General features: G+C 44.8%; 1 protein-coding gene across 1 annotated transcript in view; it reads left to right on the top strand.

Annotated features, from left to right (window-relative positions):
* Spred2 (sprouty related EVH1 domain containing 2) overlaps positions 1-27851 on the top strand; it is a 94680-nt gene that overhangs the window by 51932 nt on the left and 14897 nt on the right. The window contains exons 2-3 of the mRNA XM_051200478.1: positions 17256-17433; positions 26031-26199. Coding sequence (XP_051056435.1) covers positions 17256-17433; positions 26031-26199 — 347 coding nt within the window. The remainder of the gene's footprint in view (positions 1-17255; positions 17434-26030; positions 26200-27851) is intronic.

The raw sequence follows: 27851 nt of genomic DNA on the forward strand, positions 1-27851 counted from the left end.
GCAGCTGAGGTTGACTTTGAACTCCTGCTCCTTTTGCCTCCACCTTCTGAGAAATGCGGCACCATACCAGGTTTATGCAGTGTGGGAGATTTGAACCCAGGGCTTATGCATGCTGTGCACCAATGGAGGCATATTCCCACCTCCCAAAATATTATTTACTTACTTATTTTTGAGGAAAAGTCTTACAGTATAACCCAGACCTCAAGCTCTTGGCCCTTGTGTCAGCTTCCTGAGGGCTGGAGGATCATGGGAATAAGTTACTGTGTCTACCTGCAAAGTTATTTTTATGTATAGGTTTTTGTAATTCCTATGCAAGAGTCAAGATGGGTATGGTATGTTCACATACACCTGTAATACCAGCATTAGGGAAGCTGAGGCAGGAGGATCGAGAGTTTGAGGCCAGCCCAGATGGAACGGTGAGAGCTGGTCACAAAAGCAATGCAGGAAAATGGTTCCTTCCTTGTTCTTGATCTGAACAGTTATTGGGTTGGGTAGGGTGATGGTCAGCTCACACTTGTGAGTCTCCAGAGTGAGACATGTATGAGCTTGGCTCTATGAGCATTTCAGACTTTTGTCAATGATTGATCATCGTAACTTACAGGAATTTTTTAAAACAATATTTTAATTGGAAAAAAGCATCTGTCAGCTGTCAGGCTCCCCAGTCCCACTTTTCAGAAGCAGGATGTTGAATGTGAGTAATGACACAACAGGCCTATAAAATGCGGACTCTAACCCTCAGATGACTCATCCAGTACAATGCAGTATATTTGTCAAGGAGACTGAATCATATATGGGGGAAAGTACTTCTCAGGCAGCCAGCTGGTTCTCAGGTCAGCCAGAGAGGATCCATTTTTATCGGAAGCGATGTTGCTAATAGCCGGCACTTGGACTTCACGATGTAGAGGAAATGGCATCTCCGGGCAGGTATGTGCTGTTTATTGGAGCTGTCATTTCTCCCTGCTCTACTCTCAGCGTTTAACATTTCCAGTGTTTGCTTGTAACATATTCTTAAAGGAGAAAAAGTATTCTCAACAACCCGTGTGTGTGTGTGTGTGTGTGTGTGTGTGTGTGTGTGTGTGTGTGTGTGCACGCGCGCGCGTGCGCGCATTTGCTCTTGCATGTTCCCACCCCATGCAAAGATAGGTAACCACTGATCTTCTTGTGGGCAGGGTTCTTATTCACTCTTTGTGAGTCTCCTTAGAGATTTAGATAAAAATGGCTTCAAACCATCATCTTACATTAGTAGGTTTTAAAGGTGCTGCTTGGAAACATCTTGCAGGAACAGTAGGTGGATAGCTAGAATGTTGAAACAATGAATAAGCAGAGGGGGCAGCCAAAGGATATTACCTAGAGTTAATATTATCTTTAGGTATCCTTCCTTTTGCCTGCCCCTCCCCCCAATGTGTGGCTTTATGTAAAAAAAACTTTATCACCCTCCTGAGTGAATATGTTTATTTTTGGCAGATTACATTTTGCTTATACTGAATTCGTCCATTAACTTTTCCAAGGTAGAGGAAAAGGGAGTGGGGATTTGGAAGCAACATTTAATTATAGCCTCCTCGTGACTTGAAGGACCATTGCACATAATTGGGAGGCTGTCCAGCCTTCTCTCTCTCTCTCTGCCCACTAAATTTAAACAATGCCGGCTAGTAAAGGCACATTCCTTGTTTATTTGAGTATATTAAACATTCCTGTGTGTGTTGACAGACTATTCAGTGTCTCCTCATATTTAAGTCCTACTTTTTAGGAACAGTTGCTGTAGTTCGTTTGTATCTGTGTTATGTCTGCCTTGCTGGTCAGCCTGTCCATATTGGTTGGGTTAGGACTTATAATACTGCTGCCCAGAGATTTGCTTAGGCTGGCACTGGTGGCACAGTTCTTTCTGTGGCGTAAATCCTGCTGTCACTTGGAGAATATCAAGCAGATCTGGAGTTACCAGCAAGCTGCAGTACGAGGCAGGCTTTCTTCCCGTTTTCTTTATTATAGAACCGAAAATAATGTCATGCTTCTTTTTTTTTTAAGGTATGTGAATTTTAAACTCTTGGTAAATATATTTTATTTATACCAATATAAATAAATAAATTCATATATTTTGGAAGGAGTTTTTGCTTGGTATATTCTGTTTGTAAAGTGTGCTTTTTCTTTTTCTTTTTTTTTTTAAAAGAATGGCCAGCTTGTTTTCCAAGACAGACTGCCCTTAAATTTCATTAATTTTACATTCTATAAATGAAAGCCACCTGTTATGCTGTAACTTGCTAATTACGGTCAAGAACGATAATGAGGGAGAATGGTGTTTGGAGTATGTGGGGGTCTGACTAAAAATTCCCCTACCCACATCTGTAGGGCTTTATTTTTGTGTGCATATGTGCATATATGTATATATAGTACACATTTATTAATAGCATTTTGTGATATTAAAATATTTCAGATTCAAAGTGAGAGCAAGCCCTTTTCTTTCTCATGAAGATGTTGATTCAGGGTTGGGGAAGCTTCTGCTCCAAACACGTTAACTAGAGTTGATGTTTTTGGTAGCCTTAGAGTGAATGAGGTCCCCCAGGACTGCTGAAAGCCTTACTTGGTTTGGGGTTCACTTTGTCAAAAGTTCATCAAGTATGGTGGCTCTTGCCTGCAATTTCAGCATTGTGAACTCCAGACCAGCCTGGGCTACAGTATGAGGTCAACCTGGTCTACCTAACAAGTTCCAGGCTGGCCAATGAAACTGTATCTCATAGATTTTTTGTTGTTGTTGTTGTTGTTGTTTCTGTCTTGCAGAAGAATAGCTCATCTTCTCTAAGTTCATGGAAACATAAGATTCAGTTCTCTCTCTCTCCCTCTCTTTCTTTCTTTCTCTCTCTCTCTCTCTCTCTCTCTCTCTCTCTCTCTCTCACACACACACACACACACACACACACACACACACACACACACACACACACGGCCTACAGAAAATGTCTGTAAGCTCTAAACAGTTCTGTTAAATCTCTTGATTTATTGGTGTTTTCTATGAAATTATCCAATTTTCCCATTCTTTGTCTCATTGCAACTAGCCCAGGTGTTATCCAGTCCTTCCAGATGTCTGAGCTCTGCATGTGAGCTGTTACCAGAGGTGCCATCGATGTTGAGTGCTGACTCAGGACGATCATGACCCTTAAGAGTTCTGAGAAGATTACAAAGCCACAGCTGGCATTAAAGGTTTTTAATCATTCAGCTTCGATGTAGTCAGTGGATACTGATGGAGCCTGCTGCCCATATTGAGAGGCATGTGCTAGGCAGTTACATGTGCAAGCACGTGATGCACGAGCTCAGCTCTGTCCTGTCTAGTTGCTGAAAGAATGAATGTTCCACTCCAGAATCTGCCTGATGGTGGTTTTGGTGGCCATGTTTTCTAAGCAAGTCAAGCAACAGTGACATAATTGTGGACAAAAGATGTTCTTTCCCACTGTGTCTTAGGAGGTGGCAGTTAGATCACAGTGTCCGAGCTATCTTAGTGAGGCAGACAGCTTCCTAGTCTTTCCTGGTTGGAAGACTTCCCTCCTCTTTTTAGGATCTATTAAAGTCATATTCACACTTAAAGCTATATGAATTCAGTAACTGTTTCATAAAAACAAGCTGGTTTAAGATCACTACAGACTGGTTGCCAATATATAAAAATACTCATGTGCTTTAACTCCCTTTTCTGCAGTGTGCAGTTCACATGTGTGTGCCCTGTGAGCATGCCTGGCTCCCACTTGTGCCTTGCCTATGTTATCTGGAGCATATGTCCTGTACACACACTTGTAGGCAAATCTGCCGTTATTTGGAAAGTGTAGGTTTTCTGTGCAGCTCAGAAAGGCCAGCGACAAGCATAATGTGGGTTTCTTAAGACACAAGCTCCTCTCTGAAGCAAGTGTAAGTGGGGTCCATGCCCACTCATTTGTAGCCACTGTGGGCTATTCTTTTTTCCTGGGCGTTCTCCCAGTTAGAAGTTTGATGGTAGTCTGTTGCATTGACCCTCCACTTGTCTTGGGGTGAGTATGGACACATGAAAGGCTGGTACCTAAGCTCTCTGGAAGAGCTTTTGGCTTGGATTTCAAGTAGAGCCTTCCTTGCTTCACCCTCTTGAGCATGGCTCTGGGACTCTGTCTTCAGAGGCTATTGTGAAGGGATTTCATTGAGATGCTATCTTCAAATTCAGCTCAAAAGATAGCTGCATTGTTTTCAGAGTTAACTTGTGCAGCTATGAAGAACAGAAATGTTTTCTCTCTTCCTCCCTCCATCCTTTTCTGCCTCCCTCCCTCCCTCCTTCTCTCTCCTCCCCTCTCTCCTTTTAAACAGTGGGGCCCTTCCTTGCCTACCATCGCTCTGGCCCCCTGGTCCCTGCTGCTTGACTGGGCCTCTTGAATCCCATTAGATGAGCACTAGCGGCCTGTATCACAAGGGCTGCTGGGGGGAGGGGGATGAGCAAAGTTAGTGTCTGTGGGTGGGCATGTGTTCTCATCATGCCGCCAAAGCTGCAGTGTGCAAAATCTGGCAGGAACTCATTCCAGAGAAAAATGAAGCCAGTCCCTTTTTTTTTCCCCTGCCTTGAGTAATATTAAAAACACAGCTAACTCCCATGGTGAAGAAATGCAAGTGTTTAGAAAATTCCCGTAATTATGTCCAGTAATCTTTAAAACTGAGATCAGAAGAAATAAAAAGGGTCTAGTCATAAAAATGTCCTGGCGGGGGTGGGGGGTAGGGGTATCTGTGGATTGCATTGTAGACATGTTAAGTGTTCATTATGAACAGGGTTGTCAAGTCTGGGGAGATGGCTCGGTGGTTTAGATCCCTGGCTGCCCTTACCGATGACCCACGTTCAGTTCCCAGCTCCCACACAGCAACTCACAACCTCCTGTAACTCCAGTTCCAGGGGACCTGACACCCTTCAAGGACACTAGGCACACATGTGGTGTATATACATGCATGCGGCCACTCACACGTAGCTATAAAATAAAAGTAAGGTTTTTTTTTTTTTTTTTTAAGTGTTGTTGTCTAGGAGCCCACAGTCAGGGGCATACAATTCTGCTTAACGGTTCTAATCTTTGAAGTGATTGTGAAGTATAAGAAAAGCCATTTTTCTGTCAATAAAGTCACTACTTAAGTTGAAGTTGTATGCACAGGAAGGAGCAGAGCAAAGGCGACCTTGGCTGTGGCCTTGGAATCCAGCTCCTGGAGAAGGTCCTGTGCATGTGCTAATTGTTTCCTTTGTCACAGTGGTGATGTCCACTCCTTAAAGACTGGGACTGGTCCTCAGTACTACCCAGACTTCGGAGCCCAATTCAGGTGGCTCCCTTACCTCTCCTGAGCTCTCTTTTCATTGTGGCAAAACCCAGGGTACAGGACTCAGCAAGTAAAGGCACCGAGCTGCCCAGCCTGAGGACCCAGGCGGTAGTGGGAAGAGAGCCAACCCATGGGACTGCCCTTTGACCACATATGCATTGTGACATATAAACACCCCTCCCTGCATGGCTTTTTAACCCTCAAACTTACAGTTTATCCCTGTAGCTACTTTTTAGTGTATAGCACAATAACAATGATTTATATGCATTCTATATCTCTAGAACACGTGGCAAAACCGAAAGGCCATACATGCTAATTGACTCTCCCTGCCCCCCTCTTCCCCAGCCCTGGGCAGCCACCATCCTGCTGTCTGCTTCCTTGGCTTTGACTAATGCACTTAGGTAACAATATAAATAGAATGAATAGTACCATAGTTTGTCTTGGGGGGGGGAGGGATAGCTTATTTTTAATTTAACTTTCTCAAAGTTCATCCCATGTTGATTCCCTTCTTTATTAAGGCTGAATAATAATCCATTGTGTGTATTGCTACATTGTTTAGCCATCCACCTCTGGGTGGGATGAACAGGTATTTAGATTATTGCCACCCCTTTGGCTTATTGTGAAAACTGCAGGGAATTGCCATGTAATAAATGTTAAGGTTGGTTGAATGCAAACACAGGAGATGTGCCATCATGCATCCTGTTGCATTTAATCTAGCCTTTTCAGCTTCCAGAACTTCCTTATAGACTTACTCACTAGAGCAAATTGCTGGATGCAGGCTGGCTTATTTGTTGTGCCTTAGGAATTGTGACTGTCCTAGAGAACTAGGCTGAAGGCCAGAGAGATGGCTGATTGGCTGATAAATAAAGGAGGCACTTGCTGCCAGACCTGATTTCGATTCCTGGAGCCCACATGGCAGAAAGGGATGAAGTGATAACTACAGGCTGTACACACACACACACACACACACACACACACACAGAGAGAGAGAGAGAGAGAGAGAGAGAGAGAGAGAGAGAGAGAGAGAGAGAGAGCAGAGGATTGAACTCCAGCCTTGTTCATGTGTGCCACTGAGCTACTTTTCCAGGCCTATTTTCTTCCTTTTTCAAAAGACTTCAATAACCCTGCCTTGCCCTGGGAACTTTATGATCTCATGTAATTCTAAAGCTGCAGTGAAGGGTCATCAACACCTTTGTTGTTGTCATGGGTCTTGGTGGCTTCTGGTCTTTTTCTATTAAAGGCATTCTCTTGTGTTTTACTACTAGAAGTTTTCTGCTTCTTCGGGGTGTTTCAGTAGCATGTGTTTGCTAAAGCCCTTGGCAACACTAAAAGACTGCAAAGCCAGTTTTTTAAAATCCAAAATTGAAAAAGGACCTCAAAAGCCCTTTGGCTCTTGCCCCATCTTGCCAGTGAAGAGGCTGTGGCTCGGTAGTAGACTTGGACTGTCACACCCAACTGTAAGGGGGATGTGTTACAGAATAGATAGGTCTAGTTTTACTTATAAGTCTCAAATAGAATGAACGACATCTCTGTTCAGGAGAAACTGCCAAGATGGTCCCGCCCCACCCGCCAGCTGTTGCTCTGTCCTGGAGTTGTGCTATTAGTAATTCTCTTCACTCTAAATTCCTTCACAGTTGTAACCTAAGCCAATAAATCTTAAGATCCCAACAGCACCAATCCAGGGACTTTTCCCACCGCCTAGAGCCCTTGTTTGTAAACAGAGTGGAGAGCATGGGTGGCTACCCTTCATCTGTCTCCGGGTCAGTAACCTTGAACAATCCCTTTTCCGGCTGAATGATGGGCCCTATTCAGTTGCTCCTGATCTTTCTAGCTTAAAAGGTCCCTGTAAGTAACTTGCTTAACATCTCTTCACCACTCGGTTGGAGGCCCATCTGCATCTGGGCTGCCTCCTAGCCAGTGTCTGCCAGAGAGTAGCCTTTCCGCCCACCCCACCCCCCACCCCCTCCCCCACTGGGGAGCAGCTACCTTGAAGGAGTTTCATTGTTGCTGATCTTTCCTTCCCTAGTAAAGGAGGTGGCATTACTAACTCTCACCAGCTGAAAGGGCACCCCTGGGTGGATCTGTCTAGAATATAAAACGAGACTCATAAAAGTCCCGCCTTGGCACTCCTTGCTTCCTGTGGGCTAAATTATCACCTTTTGTTTGGAACAGATCTTAAGAAGGACTGGCCTGTAAAAGACTTTGAAGGTTTCGAATTTGGTAAAACTGGTAATTTCCTGACCCTTGGACTGTGGGAGAAGGGCAAGGAAGCAGGGACATTTGTGTACCGGACAGAAGGCATAGTTTTGTTTCTTTTTTTTTTTTCTTCAGGGCATTGGCGACAGTATGTAGACCTAGACTTCACACTCACTGGCCGCGTCAGTTCGATCCCTGCTGACATTTGTACTTCCTTTGCCTTCAAAAAGGAGGCGCAGAAAGAAGTTCAGAGGCTGGGTCCATCCTGGGTTAAAGTGGTTTTGTTTTGTTGCTGGTGTGATTTAACATGGTGGGGGTTCTTCTCTTCGGTGTTTCAATGCCTCTGTTAACTGAGCTTGAGGTTTAAACATGGGCCTCGAACACCGAACATGAAAACAAAAGAGAAAGTTTTTCAGGACGGGTCAGTTTGTCTCAGGATGTAAATCCCTTAAGGCTTGGTTAATTATGAACTCGGCAGAGCAGACAGAGCCCTACACCTCAGTTCAGCTTTGGTCCCTTCTCTGCCAGGGCTTGTCCCCGCTTTTTCCCAAGTAGACATCCTGAAGCTCAGCCCCCTAGTCTGTAAGAATTGGACACCTTTGTTTTTCAAAAACAACAAACAAACAAAACTAAATAAAATAGCTTAATTCCAGAACTGCTGATGTCAAAGTTGTGACATTCTACTGATTTTTGGACAATAACTCTGGGCTACCTCCAGTTGGTGTTTTGAATATTAACAGACTATTAGAATAAAATATTTCTGTGGCTTCCTGAAAGTACCCATGTTAGCGTTTTTAAAAGTTGCACATAATGCATCTAATCATCGCAGACACCACAGATGCATGTCGATTTTGTGGTCCTGGAATAACTGTGGCCAGTGGCCAGAATATCACAGTACAGGAGGCATGGATTGGAGGAGAGTGCCCTGCAGCTGGGCCTAAGCCTGCTGGGACCTCATCTTCTACCTGTAATCCCCATCTCAGGCAGGCGGAGAACTAGCATGCACTCAGTTTCTAAAAAGTTTCCTTTCCTTTTTTTAATTAATTTTTTTATGTGCGTTGGTGTTTTGCCTTAGGTGTCAGACCCCCTGGAACTGGAGTTATAGAGAGTTGTGAGCTGCTGTGTGTGTGTGTGTGTGTGTGTGTGTGTGTGTGTGTGTGTGTGTGTGTGTTGGTGCTCTTAACTGCTGAGCCCTCTCCCCTGCGGACCTCCCCCCGTTTTTTAAGAACTTAGATTATTATTTTTAAAAATGTCGTTTGCACATGCTTTTGAATCTGATGGATGGATCTGTTCTTGTGGCCCGAGGGTATCACAAGCTTAACTTCCTGGAGCCAGTGTTTTCAAACTCTATGATAACAACAGGTGCAGTTGCCAGCCTACAGCTGAGAGGTGTGGCTGTTGAAGGACAGGGGTCACCCTTGACTGACCAGGACCACTTAGGGGTGGAGAGGCCTGTGCCCAGGGTGTCTGCTCCCTGCGGAAAGATGAACTTTCAGCTGTGAAGATTAAAGCAAAGAGACTCTTCAAATGTAGAGAAAGGTCTCCCTTCCCTGCTGAGTGTGCATTTGGCGTATTCAGCAAAGCACCAAGACCCCCAAAACAAAACCCTGGAAACAAAAAAGTCACCAGAACAGTGCTACCATCCCCCATCGCCTCTGGAGGGTGCTGAGGATGGCCACACAGACAGAGAGAGGCCCACCTGCCTTAGCCAGCACCTCTAAAATTGCTTTTCAGGTGCTGAATCGAAGATGGACCTTTTGGGGGAGGAGGTGTTTTGTTTTCTGTTTTTCAAGACAGATCTTTCTGTGTGCCCCTGGCTGTCCAGGAACTCTCTTTGTAGTCCAAGCTGGCCTCCAACTCAGAGATCCCCTGCCCCCGGCTCCTGGGTGCTAGGGTTAAAGGCAGGTGGGTGCACCACTGCCCAGCAAAGGTGTGCTTTTGTTAACCAGTCCTCTCCAGGCCAGATCTTCACCAGTTATTTGCTACTGGCCAGAGTGTGTCAGTGGGCTGAGATAGCATGGCAGGGCACGGTAGATACTTGCTTAGGTGTACATGAACGATTTCATGTCAGATGCAATATAGTGGACTAAGCTAACTAATGCAGCTCAGTAAACTGCTGCAAAGTAGCCCAGACTAGCATTTCATGAGGAGATTCCCAGTGTGAGTTCACATGGTACCATACTTTTCATGCTCAGTGCATGTGATTTCACCCCTGGACCTGGCACTCCGACCAAGGGCTGTTGGGAATCATAGAAAACTCAAACTGTCTGGGCCATAGGTCTTCCACTAGCAGCTTCCATTGGCACTTACAGGGTCCCTAGTTGTCTGCCCCACCCCAGGCTGCTTCAGTGTCTGTAAGGCTCCCTGGGTTCATTTCCAGCCACTGTTTTTGCTCCTTTGGCTTCACTGAGGCCTCTTCCATCATGAGCCACAGCACATAACGGCAAAGGAAAAGGGAAAACTAGACTGGTGAATGGTACGCTGCGGGCACCCCAGCCTTGGGACAGCCCAGGAAATCTGTAGGGCCAGGGCAGAAGACCAAGTGCAAGAGAAGCTCTGGCTTCTTGATGCCCTGAGGGTTTAAGGTCAGATTAGTACAGGGGTGAGTATGCTCCACAGCACTGTACGTTGAGCAAGGTATGGGTGGGCCTAAGTTTATCAGAATTACTAGTCTGTAAGACACAAGTGTGCAGATATTTTTAAACATGGTTTTATATTAGAATTTCAACAGGAAAATGAAAGCCCTAATAGCCTAGTGTCCTAACGATCTTTGACTTGGTAGGATTCATTCTAAAGAGGATTCAGAATTCAGTTTGATTGCTCAAATCTCAGTTGTGCTGCCTGTGGCTCTGATGGCACTGGAGGGGACAGGAGCTCAGTGAGTGCATTAGAATGTTCTGTACCAGGCTGCTCCCACACTACAAAGAACAAGTGTGTGATGGGGGTGGGGACAAGAAGGACGGACACACTCTGACCTCATCTTCCAGGTATAAACTGCACACACTGGACATTGCTTCTGGCTCATTGTACAAGGCTACGGTGAAGTTCATATTTTGTTTACTTTTGGGAGGGGTTGGGTTTTTTGTTGTTGAGTTTTCTTTTGTCAAACAAAACTGCCTTTGTTTTGTAGCTCTGGCTGTCCTAGAACTTGCTCTGTAGGCTAGGCTGGCCTCCAACTCACAGAGATCCGCCTGCCTCTGCTTCCTCAGTGCTGAAATTAAAGGTGTGTGCCATCACTGCCCAGCTGCAAGGGAGTTTCATTGAATGTTCTCTATGGTTTAGATTCATAGATTCTTGATCCAGTTTGGAACAAAGAATGATACTCTGCATGCACCCAAGGGGGCTGGGGTTCCTACAATGTAAGCAAGACCTCTTGACCTAATTGTCTGGGAAAAGGAACTCTTGGTGCACATATTTTTAGGGTACCATTTTGCATTAGAGGGTTCCTTTTCTTTCTCTCTCTCTCTCTCTCTCTTTCTTCCTTTCTTTTGGTTTTTGGTTTTTCAAATAAGGGTTTCTCTCTAGCTTTGGAGCCTGCCCTGGAACTTGATCTGTAGACCAGGATCTACCTCTTCTTCCCGAGTGCTGGGATTAAAGATGTACGACACCACTGCCTAATTGGGGGTTCCATCTCTAAAAATGTACTTTGCACAATTTGAAATGCCCAGGAGAATACTGAAGGTGAAAGTTTCAGAGCTGTGTTAGAACCCCTGGAGTCATGGTGGATCAGAAGTTCTGTGTGGGCGTGGTTAACAGGAGTGGTTTAGAGGTATAGGATCATAGTGGAGTGAACAAGGAGCCTGCTTTTTCTCAGAAAGGCCTGTCCCTTGGCACTGAGTACCAGCTAAAGGGCTGGACCTGTTCAAGAGTCCTTTTACTCCCTGATACTAGGGAAGGGTTATTTCATAGATGACTCTTGAATTCCATTTCGTAGTCAGCTTTGCTGATGAGCAAGCCTTTTTCTGACGTGTTTTTAGCTCACTTTTCAGCTTCCCTAACCAACACTAGTGACACCGTTTCCCTTCTGAAGCAGCAGTCAGTATTCAGAAAGGGACGTGACTCCTTCACAGAGCCTGCCTGTGGGTGTCTGAAAGGAGAGCTACTGCCCTCCCAGACTTACTAACCCTGCCAGAAATGGCATCCTTCCAACCAAACCATCAGGAGGTTTAACACTGTTTTCCATAATAGGCTAACAGCTAACTGTACATAGGTATCTGCTTAAGTTATTAATCTAGAGACCCTGTCTCCTATGTATTTAAGTAGGCATGCAGAACCAGTGCTCTCTGCCATGGATGACTTGTGCAGAGCAGAAAACCACATAACTGCCATGTGTAAAACCACATGGATAACTTTTCTTACCCATCAAGTTCAGAATACAGGATTTTTAAAAAAAGGAACAATCATCTTTTATGAACTCTTAAGTAATCAACACTTAAGGCAAACACTTTTCAAAGCAACATCAATGGATGATGACCAGCGGCTTCTCAACATGTTTGCTTTTGCCTTTGCTGATTAAGTTTACAGAACTCACTAGGCATACACATATATGGGCAACTTGGTGAAATCTAAGCGCCTTTATAAATCTGTAGGCACTAAGAGGGCTCCTGGGGCGTAGGGGTGTGATTAAAATAAAGCGAGTGTTGCCTGGTTCCAGAAGCTGATGTTTGGGCTCAGCTGGCGTCTGGGAAGTGGGCTGGAGAGTCTGGGACCTGGCTAATCCCTCTCTAGGTCTGGAGGGGTGGGGGAAGGGGGGAAGGGACTGGAAGGAAGTGAACCTAGTGTTTCTCGTGATGGAGAGATAAAGAAGCTGTGTGATCAGATAAGGGCTGGCCATGGGTTGCACTGGGAAGGATTTACGGGGGTATGAAATTGGCTCTGTCCCTGAGGGAAGAGTGGGCGGGCAGAGGGTCACAGATGGCAGGCGGGAGCTCTTCCCTCTGCAGGTGTGCCTGCACTGCTCTCCGTCCTGGTTTCTATGACCCTGTCTGCTGCTGAGACTGGTGGTCTCAGATGCTGTCCCCTCAGGTGCCTGACAGCTGGCAAGGCCCACACTATGCAAACTTACTCCTCAGTGGGCAGGAGTGCTGTGGTTTAGAGACCCATCTTTGAGTCTCCAGCAAAAGCAGTGAGCTGCAACTTCCCAAGCCACCGTGGCTGACATATGGCCTTCATCACCATCTTTAACCAGCAGGGTGGATGCTGATTCCTTTTGTAAAGAAAATGAAACTCAAAGTAATGCCCTCAGCAACTGAGGAGGTCCACCAGTGCTGACCAGCCTGACAACATCCTCCACAGGACAAGGAACATACTCCTACAGTTCCCTTGTTTACTTCTGTAATGCAGCTTGCCACAAATCTGAATAAAACCATCATGGCCATTTTGAAATTAATCTCTTTGCATTCCACTCCTGTCATGGTTGTTACCTGCCTCCTTTTCACTTTGAGTGATTGTAGGAATACTAGTCGGCATTTTGGGATAGTAAGGGGTTTTTCCTAAGAAACCATGTTTAAATGGAAAGGTCCCCAGGCCTGCTAGTTTGGCACAATGTCATTGGTAATGGCACTGGCTGCTTAGACACTTTAGCTCACATTCTGACCTGGCCCTTCATTCCGTTGATGTTGGGGCCACATCCAAAGTGTAGAAGTCTTTTCCTGCACATGCTGCAGTTATTGATAGTGGTAGCATGATTTGAAAATATTTCTAAGGCATACCATGTACAGGTAGCATTTTTTTGTACGTGTGAAAACTTTAAAAGAGCCCATCCTCCTGGCTTCCTGTTGTGCACTCCTAAATAAACCCCACACGTGCAGGTGTCTAGTTAGTTTTACAAAGCAGGGAAAGAGAGAGAGCTGGGAGTTTTCCTCTGTACTAGGCAGGGCGAAGTACCTGAGGAAATTCAGTGGGCCACAGGTAGGGAACGGTTGTGGCCATACAGCTGGATACCGGGACGACCCCACATGCCCTGGTCAGGTTCTAAGCCCCTTCCCTCCCCCCGTGGAGAAGAAGGTCTGTGCATTGGGAAGGCTCGTGTTAGGAGTAATTAAGTTGGTAGGGTAGAGGACTTAGGGACCATAGACAACATCCCTTGTAGCCTGGGAGCTGAGGGCTGGGTTTTTTGTTTGTTTTTGTTTTGTTTTTTAATCTCTATATTTAAAATAGTGTATGCTTTTGTGGAGTTAATGGCACTAATATACTGTAGATCTCTCCTTTTCTTGTTTGCTTAATCCCCTCAGTTGAGGGAGACACAATTGAAACATTAGAAAGTAAAAATTATGCTTTATTCAGGATGCACAGAGCCTCAGCCCCCACTGGAGCTGTTTCCTGTGGCATTGAGCTCATCTTGCCCTTGAAGAATAGTTGAATATGTGTACCAGGAAATTACAACTCTGAAATTCCTATTGTTTCTGGAATTGTATCCAGTAGGGGGATGAAGATGATGATGGTGGTGGTAGTGATGATGGTTGTTACTATTATATTTATTTGGGGAGCATGTAGTGGCACCTGTGTGGAGATCAGGATACTTGAGGGAATTGGCTCTCACCTTCATCACGTGGATCTGGGCTATGGTATTCAGTTTGTCGGGCTTAGTGACAAGAGCCTCTGACTACTGAGCCACCTCTCCAGCCCGCGCCGGTGTTCTCAATCTCTGGAACAGGCTCATTAAACCCTGAGGTGTGACCTGTGCCGTGTGCGTGTGCATCTTCATGTGTGACCTCTGACACTTCCTTCTGCTTTCCTGTTAAGGAAAAGGAAGTCTCGGTTGCCAGAACTGGTAATTCATGGCTGTAGTCCCAGCCCCTTGAGAAGATCCTAGCTCTCATATCACCTCGGAAAGCTTGTGTTTCTGTTTACAGTGTGATGTGATAGCTCATTGCCTTGCTTTTAGGATGGAGAATCACAGGTTCAAGGCCAGTCCAGCCAAACTAGTGAGACTCTTGTCTTAAAATAAAAATGACACAAAGGCTAGATGGGTCACCCAGATCACTAAGAGGTAAGAATGGTTCTTGATACAACCTTGAGTTTGATCCCATCTGGTGGAAGGAGGGAACCAACTTCCACAAATTGTCCTTGGACCTTCACACAGGCGCGTGCGCGCGCACACACACACACACACACACACACACACACGAATGTAATTAAATGAGAAAAGGCATGGGAAATGGCCCATTTGCTAAGCAGTTGCCTGTTGTACACAGAGCTTTGCATTCAATCCCTAATGCTACTCCCTACAAACATCTGTTATCATATCTTCGTCAAGCTTGTGGTTAAGCAAATGAGTATTGATACAGGGACTTAGTCAGCTTCAATTAAAAAAAAAACCTATTCATATTACATTTTCGGCCCATTGATCTTACAACCTATTGATGAGCTAGGTGCCATTGTAGGTCCTAGGGATGCAGTGGTGAACAAACATGGCCAAGTCCCCAGCCTTAGTGAGTTTTATCCTGGTGGGCAGATGGGTTGCAGAGCCAGCAGTGTGAAGATACTTTTCTGATGGAATACGTTGTGCAGAGACACAACTGAAATAGAATATACATGGTTGATATGTGGAGAGAAAGGTAAGAAATGAGATAAGAAGAAATGGAACTGCAATTGTGGAGGGCCAACAAGGAGGCCATGGGGATGGGAGTGGCATTCCGGAGGTCAGTGGTAGAATAAGGCAGGGTTTGAGCTGTTAGTACACATGATGCCATCTGACTGGCCTTTCTGTTTTCGGGGAAGGTGGACAAGCATGGACATAGGATGGCAGTCAGGGTACCACTACAGTAACCTCAGGGCAAGGGATGACCAATAGGTTCATAGAAACAATGAGGTAATAAAAGGGGCAGTAAGGAGAGAGAACCCCAGAAGGGTTGGAAGGAAGAGATCCATCTGACATGAGTTGCAGAGACGTGTCATCATCCACTGTTGTCATTGGTCTGGATCTTGGTAGGTAGGTAGAAGCGTGAAGATGGGTATTGTTGGCACAGAGCAGTGTTGAGGTGGAGAATGAGAAGTGGTTCAGCCAGTGTGACGGGAGAGGCTGTGAAATCATGATGGGCATGGGGCAGGTCTCAGCTGACTGTTGGTTTTCCCAGCGCAGCAAGCACATCGGTCACCCCAGAGCCAGGAGGCAGGAGGCTATCTGAAGGCATCTTGGGCACAGGGCAACAGAACGCCTCACATATGGTCAGTGGCTGTGGCTTAGAATAAGCTCTGTGAACAAAGTGCAGAGAGTTTGCTTTTGACTGAATGTAGCAATCCGAGCAGTGCAGTAGAGAGGGAAGCAGAGAGTAGGGTGGGAAGAGGTAGTCGGCAGTGGACCCCTGGCCCTAGTGGAGAATGAAGCGCCACAGCCTGCAGGAGGGAACTGTGAAAGCCGGAAGTGATGGCTTTATATGATGGTGATGCCTCACACCTGTATGTGAATGAAGACGTGCAAACAGGAGAATCGGCCTCATCTGTGCAGTAAGTTTGAGGCCAACCTAGGCTTCATGAGACTATCCCAAAGGAGAAAATAAATGAGGTTTGGCGGAAGTGCCTGTATTGGTGGAAAGCTCCGGGATTGACTTGGTGCCCTGGGCATGGATAGCCTTGGTCAGGTGCAAAGACGTGGGAAGGCAGGAGTCCCAGAATCAAGATGCGCGGGTATCATAAAAACCCTCAGGCACTGGTGACACTAGGGTATGTGCAGAGGGAGGGGGCCGTTTCCCAGACTGGCAAAGTCTTCATGGAATTGGGGGGAGGGGGTGAAACCCAGAGTGAAGGCAGGAAGGGAATGTTTTAGTGATGCACACATCATCTCGCTTGGACCAGAGCAGGGGCGTGTTTGCCTGAGAGATCCGCCACAGGCGCCTTCCACTGTGTGGGACTAATTGTTGCCTGGGTGTGGGCAGGCAGTGAGGTCACAGCAGCAGGTCCCAGAAAGTCTGGGTGAGAGGTGAACAGAGATACAGGAGGTGGCAGGGTGTGTGTGTGTGTGTGTGTGTGTGTGTGTGTGTGTGTGTGTGTGTGTGTGTGTGTGTGTACCTGTCCCTGAGTGCTGAGGTGGGATGCTTCTCTCAACTGTGGCACGGTGCCTGGGATATAGAAGATGGTAATGTGTGTTCCAATTGGATATATACATACATAAAAATAGCAAGTGAGAAATTAATCTCACCTCAAACCAACAAACAATGAAAAGGAGCAAAAGTTGGTCTTTGGAGGAAAAAGGATTTTTGGTAATAGTATAGTAGAGCCTAGGGCAAAATCATGTATCTAGACTGAAAAAAAGGAGATTATAAGCAAAGGCTGTGTGTGGAGGTGTGTCAGTCTTCCTACCTATATAAGTGGTGCATGTAATTTAGAAGTGGATTATTATTTTGCTTGCTAAATAGGATTCTTAACTTCATAAAATGTTAAAGCTTGGTCATTTATTATAAACTAAGTTTAAAAGATTAAAGTTGTAATATCCCTTTGAAGTTAATAGGCTTGACTTTCCAAGTCAGATGTCCAATTCTAGAGATTAGCTTATTCATTCAGTTAATACTTAGCACGCACAAACTGGAGATTACTGTCCCCGTGTGTATCTTCAGAGACTCACATGTGGTGATTAGCGGGTGTCTCTTTTAAGATGGACTTCTATATTGCATTACGTGTTGTTTTTCGAAAATGTCAAGGTGGGCTCCCAATCCAGGTTATTGTCAGCCATATCTGCAGACAAATCAGAAGTGTCTTGCCCGGAAAGCGTGTCCTGAAGCTACTAGACTGTTGTCACATGCCCCTTCTTGTTGTCGTTTTAGTGACAGCTATATTGTGCGTGTCAAGGCTGTGGTTATGACCAGAGATGACTCCAGCGGGGGATGGTTCCCACAGGAAGGAGGAGGGATCAGTCGCGTTGGGGTGTGTAAGGTCATGCACCCTGAAGGCAATGGACGAAGCGGCTTTCTCATCCATGGTGAACGACAGAAAGACAAACTGGTAATGACAGACACACATCACGGGAGTTAAAGTAACAATGACTGATTTCTGTTACAGCCCTCTTCCCTTTGGTCTTTCTAATATAACCTTCCCTTTTCAGTGCAGTCTCTTGGCCACACATTGTAGAGAGTGCATGCAATAAGGGTACTTGACCATCTTGTTTGCATCTTTGATTAATCAAGCTGTGCCATTTTAACGGGTATGAAAAGCAAGAAATGTCCTTCACTATTACAAGTCACCTAAGGACTTGGAATCAGGGTTTTCCATCTGAGATTTGGGTGGGAGAAGGTAACAAGCATCACCTAGCATTGGTTGCTTGTAAATAATTATTTGTCTGAAAGATTCCAGAGCTAGGGGCTGGGAAGATGGCCCAGAGTGTACAAGTGTTTGCTATACAAGCATGAAAACCTGAGGTTGGATCCCAGTAGCCAGATAAAAACACTGTGGCCATGCAGGTCTGTCACCCCAGAACTGTGGGGGTGGGGGACACACAGTGGCTTCCTGACCCAGCCCTAGCTCCAGGTTCACTGAGGCACCTCGTCTCAGAGGAATAAAATGAAGGGTGGTAAAGCAGGACGCCTGATGTCTTCCCCCAGCCTCCACTCACAAAAGGTGCACATAACCACACAAACACACCCAGCTTTTATTTCATAAGTAATTAGTAAAGTAAAAGAAAATCACGGAGAGCATTAGCCTGACACTTCCATAAGTAACTGTGTGTGCTTAGAAACAAATTCATGGGAAAGAGAGCCTTACCCCAAGGGTGGGATAACTTACAGTCTCATGGGGGAACTTGGATGGCCCATTACACAACGGCTTATTATAGGGAGGAAGGCAAACCGTCCAAGTCCAGTTTATTCTTTTGGGGTGGGGGTGGGGTGCCAGAGCTCAAACCTAGGACCTTGTTCATGGTGGGCATGTGCTTTAGCACTGAACTCCACCCCCCAGTCCAAGCTAATTGCCTTCCTCCCTACTCTTGCTGAGGCTTGAACCCAGAGCCTTGTACATGCTGAGCAAGCACTTTCTCTGCAGAGTGCTGTGTGTCCCCAGTCCTAATCCTTCAGACAGACTCCTCTGATCTACTTCCCATGGTTTTACGATCTGTATATTCCACTGTATATACAAGCCATCACATTGTCAGTCACTGTAGATTCTGAATGTGTAAGATCTCCCAGAGGAAATGCATACAGCTCTACACTTGAGAGCCTGGGCAAGTTTTATGCATGAAGTGTGAAGATATGCTCTTTTATTTTTTTTCCAAACCACTTCTTACAGTTGAAGAAAATTAGCAAATAGACAAGACAGAATAGTTTATAAATATCACAAATTAACCAAAATGCCACTGTACACTTAATTCACTCCTAAAAATTCTCCCCGTGTAGGCAGGGGACCACACTATAAAGAAAATGAAATGGCCACGTAGGGTGGTGCACACCTTTAATCCTAGCACTTGGGAGGCGCAGGCAGGCAGGCAGGCAGACCTCTATAATTTCAAAGCCAGCCTGATTTATACAGCAAGCTCCAGGCCAGTCTGCATAGTGAGACCCTGTCTCAAAACACAACACTCCCCACCTCCCAAATAATAAGAGCTTAGAAAAAGGTGGCTTGGCTACCGTGTGCCCACCATGTACCCCCAACTAAGCACTGGGTTAGCCCATTACTTGGGAGATGCTCAGGGAATGATTTCTTGTTCTTGGGGACCATATTTGATACGGCATTGCACAGATCCCAAAAGCAAAGCAGAATCACAACGCAGAGCTGTGCATATTTTCATTTTCACGCGCTTTTTGTCAGTTTGTAAAGAGCTTTGCATCTCGCTCACTTGTCACCTGTTTTCTCTTTAAGAGCTTTCCCACACTGTTCACACTAATGGGATGTTCCGATGTTAGACCCCCTCCTTAGTGCCCCCCCATCACTGTTGTACTATGAAGATACATTTAACTGCATTTCCCACATTTCATGGGTTTTTAAGAAATAATTTGGAGCTGGGCAGTGGTGGTGCATGCCTTTAATGCCAGCACTTGAGAGGCAGAGACAGGCAGATCTCTGAGTTCTGAGTTCAAAGTCAGCCTGGTCTACAAATTGAGTTCCAGGACAACCAGGGCTACTCAGAGACACACACTGTTTTTGTTGGGGGGGGGGGAATGAGAGAGGAGGGAGAGAGAGAGAAGAAAGAGCCTGATTTTCACAGGGGTACTGCTACTGTGAGATTTTCCTTTAACATTTTGAGGTCATATGTTTTAAATCTAATAACAGTGGTCTCCATTGATCACTTATGAATGACCTCATATGTTTTCCTGCTTGTTAAAAAACTTAACTTACAGCCAGCCAGCCAGATGGCCCAGTGTATGAGGGCACAGGCAGCCAACCCTAATGGTCTGAGTTCAATTCCTGGGACCCACATAGTAGGAGAAACGAGGTTGTTGTAAATTGTGCTTCAGGGCATATACCCTCCCACACATGCACACACCAAAAAACAAGTGTGTTTTTATTCTTCTTAATCATGACTGAAATATCTGTCAGTGTCCTTTGCATACTGGAACTTTACTCTTCGTATGTGTCCTCTCCTGGTGTTAGGAGGTATTTGACTTTGCTTTGCCTTATTACTGATAATAGATTTTAATAATTTGTTTCTTGCCTTTTCCATTTTCATTGGTGTTTTTATTCTACAGAATTTCTAGTCTGTCTTCTCGTGAAGGGCTCTGTATACTTAGGACTATCTCTCCTGGTTTTTCTCTGATTTGTTGTTGATTGTCAAGCTGGATAGTCTCCATTTCTGCCTTTTTGAGATAGGCTCTTCTGTAGCCCAAACTGGCTTTGTAGCCAAGGATGACCTTGAACTCCTAATCCTCCTGTCCATTCCCAAAAGCTGGGATTACAGGCATGTGCCACCACACCCAGTTTTAAAATAGCCAGACGAGACTGTCTCCCCCAGCCCCTCTTCCTTTCAAACTGCATTATGAATTTGTGTTTCCCCAGTGACTTATACATAGTAACTACAAATGTTTTCCTTTTTGTCCAAGGACCTGACATGAATAACAACCTCTGTTATATTGATGTCACACCCAAAGGGGAAGAAACTGTCTCCACATTATAATGTAGCGCATTGTTTCCCGAGTCCGTCATGGGCCACGTTTTCTATGTCCACTTCCCATGGATTTATGGGCCACCCTCAGTTTGTCCGTCTCTCCGCCCCTCTCCCTGCTCCCTTTGCTGTGACTCTACACTTCCGTACCTGGTGACATTTAAATCCCACACCCGTATCCCTGCTCCGGCTTTATTTTTCTAACCCCCACTTTGCTTGGTTCACTCCCATAAATTCTGGATTCCTGGCATCTGTTTGACCTCCCTGCTCCATAAGGCAATGCCCCTGCCCGTTAGAGCCCATGAACCTCAGGAGGAGCTCTGAAAAGGGGCAGGTTGTTGAAGGAACCCCCTTAAAAGGTGAGGGAATTGTGAGGTGGCTGAATTGGGGATGGAGGCCTAGTTTCCCATATTTCAGCCGGGCATGAAGTGCTCTTTTTAATAGGAGTGTGTGGGAAATTGTTCCAAGGTTGTAGAAGTCAACACGTGTGTGCGCGTGCGTGCGTGCGTGTGTGTGTGTGTGTGCATGTGCATCCTCACTCCCTTGCTCTGTATTGGAGTCTGTGAGTTTAACTGACTTTGCTTCTGCATATACCTATTCATATATTGTCAGAGAATTTTTGGCAATAGGGAAAATCAAGTTGTTCTGAAAAATTATGTATAAATTAAAACTTTCAGCCCTAGCTGGCCTGAAACTCACAGTATAGTCCAGGCTAATCTCAAACCCATGTTTGATCATCCATCCACCATCCAAATACTGGGGTTAAGAAGAAAGTCTGTTGGGATCATAGGTCCATGCCACCACACCTGCCCCCTCCCTTTTCTTGTAATTGTAGATATTCTTCCTAGATTGTATGTATGTATGTATGTATATATATATATATATATTATATATATATATATATATATTTTTTTTTTTTTTTTTTTTTTTTTTTGCGCTTTTACAGACAGGGCTTCTCTCTGTATGTAGCCTTGGCTGTTCTAGAGATCCACCTGGCTCTGCCTCCCAAGTGCTGGGATTAAAGGTATGTGTCCCCACTGCCTGGAGGGCTTGGACTTTAAGACAGGGATTCAGGCCCAAACCTTTAGGGGAAAATGAACTTGAACTTCTGATCCTCTTGCCTCCATCTCCTAAGAGTACAGGCATGTGCCGCCATGCCCAGTTTATCTGATGCTGAGGACCTGGGGCTTGTGGATGATAGCCTACAGACTAAACTACATCCCAGCCACACCTTCTTTTCATGCTCCCTTCCATGAAAACTGCTGCTTAGTCTTTCACTATGAGTGAATGTCTTACTCAGGCCTGGTTCTGGGGCACCCTGATGTGGTTGCCTGGAGAAGAGAACGTGGGTTTTGCTGAGCTTAGGCCAGTATTCCAGATGGTGACACATTTCATCCTACAGTATAAAAAAAATATTTCTTTTAGCTTTATATTCATTCTTTGTGGATAGGAAGGCACCAGGATTGAGTTATAGCCCCAGCCCTTTCTTCTGGTTACTTAGCCCTTACTGGCCTTAAATTTGCAGTCCTTATGTATCAGCTTCCCTAAAGCTAGATTACAGTCGTGTGCTACCACACCCCCAATACGTATGTATCCTCCTCCCCCACCTCTTGCTCATTAATTATTTAATGACTCTTGTACACACACAATGCATATTTGAAAGTCAGAGGACAGGGCTGGAGAGATGACTCAGCAGTTAACAGCACTGGCTGCTCTCCCAAAGGACCCAGGTTCAATTCCCACATGGTGGTGTCTGTAACTCCATTTCCAGTGAATCTGGCACCTTCATACCAACATACACATGAACAAAACACCAGTGCACATAAAAATAAATAAAATCTTTTTTAAAAAAATGAAAGTCAGAAGATGGATGGCTCAACAGAGAGGACCTGAGTTCCATTCCCAAACATGGCAGTTCATCATCCAAAACTGCAGTCCCACAGGCTCTGACCTTCTCTTCTGGCCTCCACAGACACCAGACAGTCATGGTACACAGACATACATGCAGACAAAAGACCCATACATACAAAGTAAAATAACAATTGAACAAAAGAAAAGTATTTAATTATTAGTAAACTGTCCAAAACTCTGATTTTTTTTTTAACTTGAAGGTTGTTTTGGGGGTGGGGAGACTCCAGTTATTTGAGGCAGCAGGCTCAGTTTGCTCATTTTTAAGAAAACCTCTGCCAAATACCCAATTAACTATGCATGGTCTATTGGTTGATCTTTTAATTAAAATGATGGTTCACAGGGAGTGAGACCTGCACCTGCTGGCACATGCCTGTAGTCCCAGCACTTGAGACTTGGAGGCAGGGAGATCAGGAGTTTGAGGTCAGCCCAAGGGCATCCTGGGCTACATAAGAGACGCTGTCCAAAAGTGAGGAGAAAGGAAAAAAGTCAATCAGCCTGTAAAGGAGCCCAGCTCACAGTTGAGACTGTGGTACCAGCCAATATGGGGGCAGGGTTTCTGCTTCTCTGGTCACAAGAGGGAGGGTTTAGGAATCCCACCCTATTCTGATTGTACATATGTACAAGCCAGGCTGTCTTCATTGCTGTTGCTACCAGAGTAGCCTGCTACCGGAGGCTGAATATAGAAAAGCCAGTGAGAACCCAATTGTGTGTACTTCTAATTAAGCCACGAAATAGAGGGTTTAGGGCATTCCTGGGTAAAGAAAACTGGCACTGTGCTTGGTGATGGCTCTAAGAAGCACACTGCTGCCATACTGCCTCTTTGATGCTGCTGTAGGGCAGTGTAACTGTCCTCCCTTTCCTGCAGAATGCCCGCACAGCATGAAGATGGCAAAGAATGCTAGTGTGATGCTCTCTCGCTTAGGACTACATTAAGGAGGCTCTTGGAAGCCCACAGATCAAACTCAGGAAGCTTTATGTGTAACAGTATAGTGGTAGTGTTGTTTGTGAAAGGGGCCATTTGTATGGACCCTGGTTAATGAATCCATATCTGTGCAGGGGAATCGTCTCACAGCCACTGAGCAGAACTGTTATGAACTCCTCTCTCTAGAATGTTGAGTGTCTGTTTTTCTCTCTCTCTCTTTCTCTCTCTCTGTCTCTCTCTCTCTCCCTCTTCGTGTGTGTGTGTGTGTGTGTGTGTGTGTGTGTGTGTGTGTGTGTGTGTGTGTGGTGCACACGCACTAGAAATCAAATCCAGGGCCTTAGACATGTTAAATACATGCTCTTCCTCTAAGCTGCATAGATACATACACACTCCCTAAGAGGAAAAAAAATTTTTTTTTGAGACAGGCTTTCTCTGAGTAGTCCTGGCCATCCTGGAACTCATTCTGTAGACCAGGCTGGCTTCGAACTCACAGAGATCCACCTGCCTCTGCCTCCCAAGTACTAGGACTAAAGACCCTGCTAGGCATGATTTTTTTTTTTTTTTGATTTTTTTCATGTATGAATGTTTTCATGTTTTTATGTGAATTGCATGTGTGCCTAGTGCCCATGGAGGTCAGAACAGGGATTTGATCCCCTATAACTGTAGTTACAGATGGTTGTGATGCCACCATGTGGGTGCTGGGAACCAAATCTGGGTCCACTGCAAGAGCAAGAATTATTCTTAACAGCTGAGCTGTCTCTTTAGCCCTCCCACCCCAAGACATAACTCAAAGGAAAACAAAAGACAAGATGCAGAAGTAGTTCATAGTAACATCCCTAATGAAACACACACTTTTGGACATTTGTACAGAAGGAACAAGGGGCCAGGGCCATGCCCGCCATGACAGTGGGAAGTAAGTCTGAGGGACACCGGTAAGGAGCGGGAGAAGGCTGGAGCCCTTCTGGTATTCGTGTAAATTACCTAACTCTTGGCTGGGGCAGGGCCTCAGTTGTCATGCACACTGTGGCAATTTCATCCCCAGCTTGGCTTGAACTAGGCATGGTGACACTACCTATAATCCTAGCATGCAGGAGGATTTGGAAGCTCATCTTTAAATACATGAAGAGTTCAAAGCTACCAAAAAAGACACAGTTAGACAATGATAGCCAAAGGCCGATTTTTTTCCCATTCTAAAAATATGGGAAAATTGAGTCTCTTTGTTTTGGCAAAGGAAAAAAAAAATAGTAACTTGAAACTTTGAATTGAAGCCTTTGGTTTCTAAAGTAGATGACATTTGTTAGTTGAATCCTTGATTATTTGAACTAACCCAGTTTGGAATGAAGCTGGGCTGGCATTTAGTCATTGTGCTATTCTTAGGGGAAAATGACCATGACAAGCAATTTGATCATAAATAGAATTTTAGGGGGCTGTCCTCTTCAATACAATGCTATAAAATTAACACTCAGTACTGCTGTTAATAAGCCAATTTGACTATTGTTATTGATTTAGAGGAAGTTATAAGCAGTATTTCATTTCTTATTGCTTTGACATATTCTTGAAATTTGCTCCATTCTTTAATTTAGATTTACCCTAGTTTAGGTAAACCCTTCTTCGTGCCCTTCATTTACCCTAGATTAACAAGCTCACATTGTGTTAATGGCAGCGCTTTGCTTTACAAGGTCAAGGCTAAGAAAACCTAGCACAGTCACTTTGGTGTTTGTAATAAAGTTATTAAACAGTTTGGGATTTTTATTAATGAGAACATGAAGTTGATTATAAAGTTTCTATGACATGAAATAAATGTTGGTCCCATCATCAAGAATGCTGTATTAGAAGGGGAGTTATGCTATAATATATCTTGCCATCCAAGTAGGGGAACAAGATGAATACATAAAAACCTATTAGAGAATATTGAATCAGGTGCAAAGTTAATTGTGAAAGTAGTAAGTAGAATTTGAAATGTCCTGAGGAGTCAATGTGACGCTGTGCAGTTTCTCAGTGTTTTCAGACCACGTGCTTGTTCTCGCTGTTAACATTGGTGGTGTTTTCATCGGGTAAACAGGACTAGGTTTGATCTAAAGAACAAAAGCCATTCCTTAGACTCAGTCATTAGGAACACGGAGTGTATGCTAATAATTCCAACATGCAGTTAGTAATAACACCCCCAGATTAGAACTGCAGCAACTGAAGGGGCGGGGGCTGGCATACACACAGGAAATGGACCTGGTGACTAATGGCGTAGGGAGACAGAGAAACAGAGGCAAAGATAGCCACAGAAGTTTTGAGCCAGAGGAATGAGCAGGCAAGGGTTGACATGACCAGATATGAGGAAGTTGGGAGAGATTAATTCATACTCAACTTGTTGAGTTCACAGACACAGGGAGACACCCATTGAGACCAGGCAGGAGACAACAGTACAGAAGCCTCAGCACTGTGGGGACAGGAGGAAGAGGAAGAGTGTGGTAGGACAGTGGGGCTTAGCAGAGCCCATGTGCAGGGAGCAGCAAAGCTGGGTGCTCAGTGGGAGTCACCTGTCTCCTCCAGGTAGAGAGGGACACACATGAAGGCCTGGGGTTGCTGTCCTGTTAGCTGCCATCAATGATGGTTCTCAGTTAGGTTTACAAATAGACACTGTCATGGATATCCCACAAGTAACCAGCCTGTTTTTCAATCCTTTAGGTGGTATTGGAATGCTATGTCAGAAAGGACTTGGTCTACACCAAAGCCAATCCGACGTTTCATCATTGGAAGGTTGACAATAGGAAGTTTGGTCTTACTTTCCAAAGCCCTGCAGATGCACGAGCCTTTGACAGGGGCGTGAGAAAAGCCATTGAAGACCTTATAGAAGGTACTAAATTTGTCACTGCACCCTTAGAGGGACTGTCGGATATCCCGGATTCTTTTTCATTCCCCCAGTCTGCTGTCTTATATCCGTGATTTGTTTGCAAGAGGGTTTGGGACCATCATGAGATGCCAAAACTTTGAGAACACCTGAGGTGAACAGTTAGAGAGAACACAGGGAAAGGTGAGGGGTTTGGAGTGAGTGGCCTAGATGGCTGAGAATGTACTGGCAAACAGCAAGGGGACTGCTCTGGGTTTCCATGTGGGTAGGATTCACCCATTTCACTGGCGTTGACCATCGAAAGGGATGCTGGCTCTTGAGAGTGTTTACTATAAGTAGCTAGTGTGTAGCTTGAATGGGTCCATTAGAAGAGCATAAACTGGAGCTGGGAGATGACTCAGCCGTTAAGACCTGTGGCTGCTCTTGCTCAGGATGCAGGTTAGATTTCCAGCACTCTCAGCACTAAAATTTGGCTAATGAGCATCAGTAACCCAAGTTCCAGGGAAGCCAGTGTTCTCTTCTGGCCTCCACAGGCACTGCACACATGGGGTACACCAACTTACATGTATGCAAAATACCTATGTATAAATATATGCATATATATATGTGTGTGTGTGTGTGTGTGTGTGTATATATATATATATATATATATATTGTTTTTTTTAATTTTAAGAATCTAAGCCAGCTGGGCACACTTGGGAGGCAGAGGCAGGCAGATCTTTGTGAGTTCAAGGCTAGCCTGGTCTACAAAAAGAGTTCCAGGACAGCTGGCTAATAAGAGAAACCCTGTCTTGAAAAACAAGCAAAAAAAAAGGAAAGAAAAATAAAAGAAACTAAGCCACATATTTAATTTGAAACATAGATTAACAATCTGGAACGCTACACAGTACAAATAAAGTACTTTTCTTGTATGCAAATGTATATAAACAATATAATCCTATTTTTCTTTTTGTTATATTGTTAAGGACAATAGGGTTCTAATACAATTTCAAGTTAATATTTAAAATTTTTAAATGTATAAAGTGCTAGATGTTATGGCACTCACCTTTAATCCCAGCACTCAGGAGGCAGAGACAGGAGGATCTTTGTGAGTTTGAGGCTAGTCTAGTCTACATACCAGGTACCTGGCTATAGCCAGGAGCCAGGACTATCTAAATAGATAGAGAGACCCTATCTAAAAGGAAGGAAGGGAGGGAGGGAGGAAGGAAGGAAGGAAGGAAGGAAGGAAGGAAGGAAGGAAGGAAGGAAGGAAGGAAGGATAATGTGCAAGCCTGACAACTTGAATCCCATCCCTGGGAGGGTGCCAGTCCCTGGAATGTGCAATGGGGCATGGGGGTAACTCCCATAACTTACATCCAATCACTGTGCTCAGTCATGCCTGCACTCACTCACAAACAGGTGCTTTAGTATTGTTATTATTATTAGTTTGAAGAAAGTGCTTTTCAAATACTTTTAGTTATTGACAGCCTCCAGCCATTACTAGTAGTAATGAATTATTTTGTACAGGAGAAATACTTGGAGAGAGAAAGCATTTCATTACTGAATTTATGACCTTGATTAGAAGATAGTGAAATGGGACTGGACAGATGGCTCAGTGTGTTAGAGTACTCACTGTTCTTCCAGAGGACCAAGGTTTGATTCCCAGCACACACGTATTA

This window comes from Phodopus roborovskii, unplaced genomic scaffold, assembly GCF_943737965.1.
Source record: "Phodopus roborovskii unplaced genomic scaffold, PHOROB, whole genome shotgun sequence".
Taxonomy (NCBI): Eukaryota; Metazoa; Chordata; class Mammalia; order Rodentia; family Cricetidae; genus Phodopus; species Phodopus roborovskii.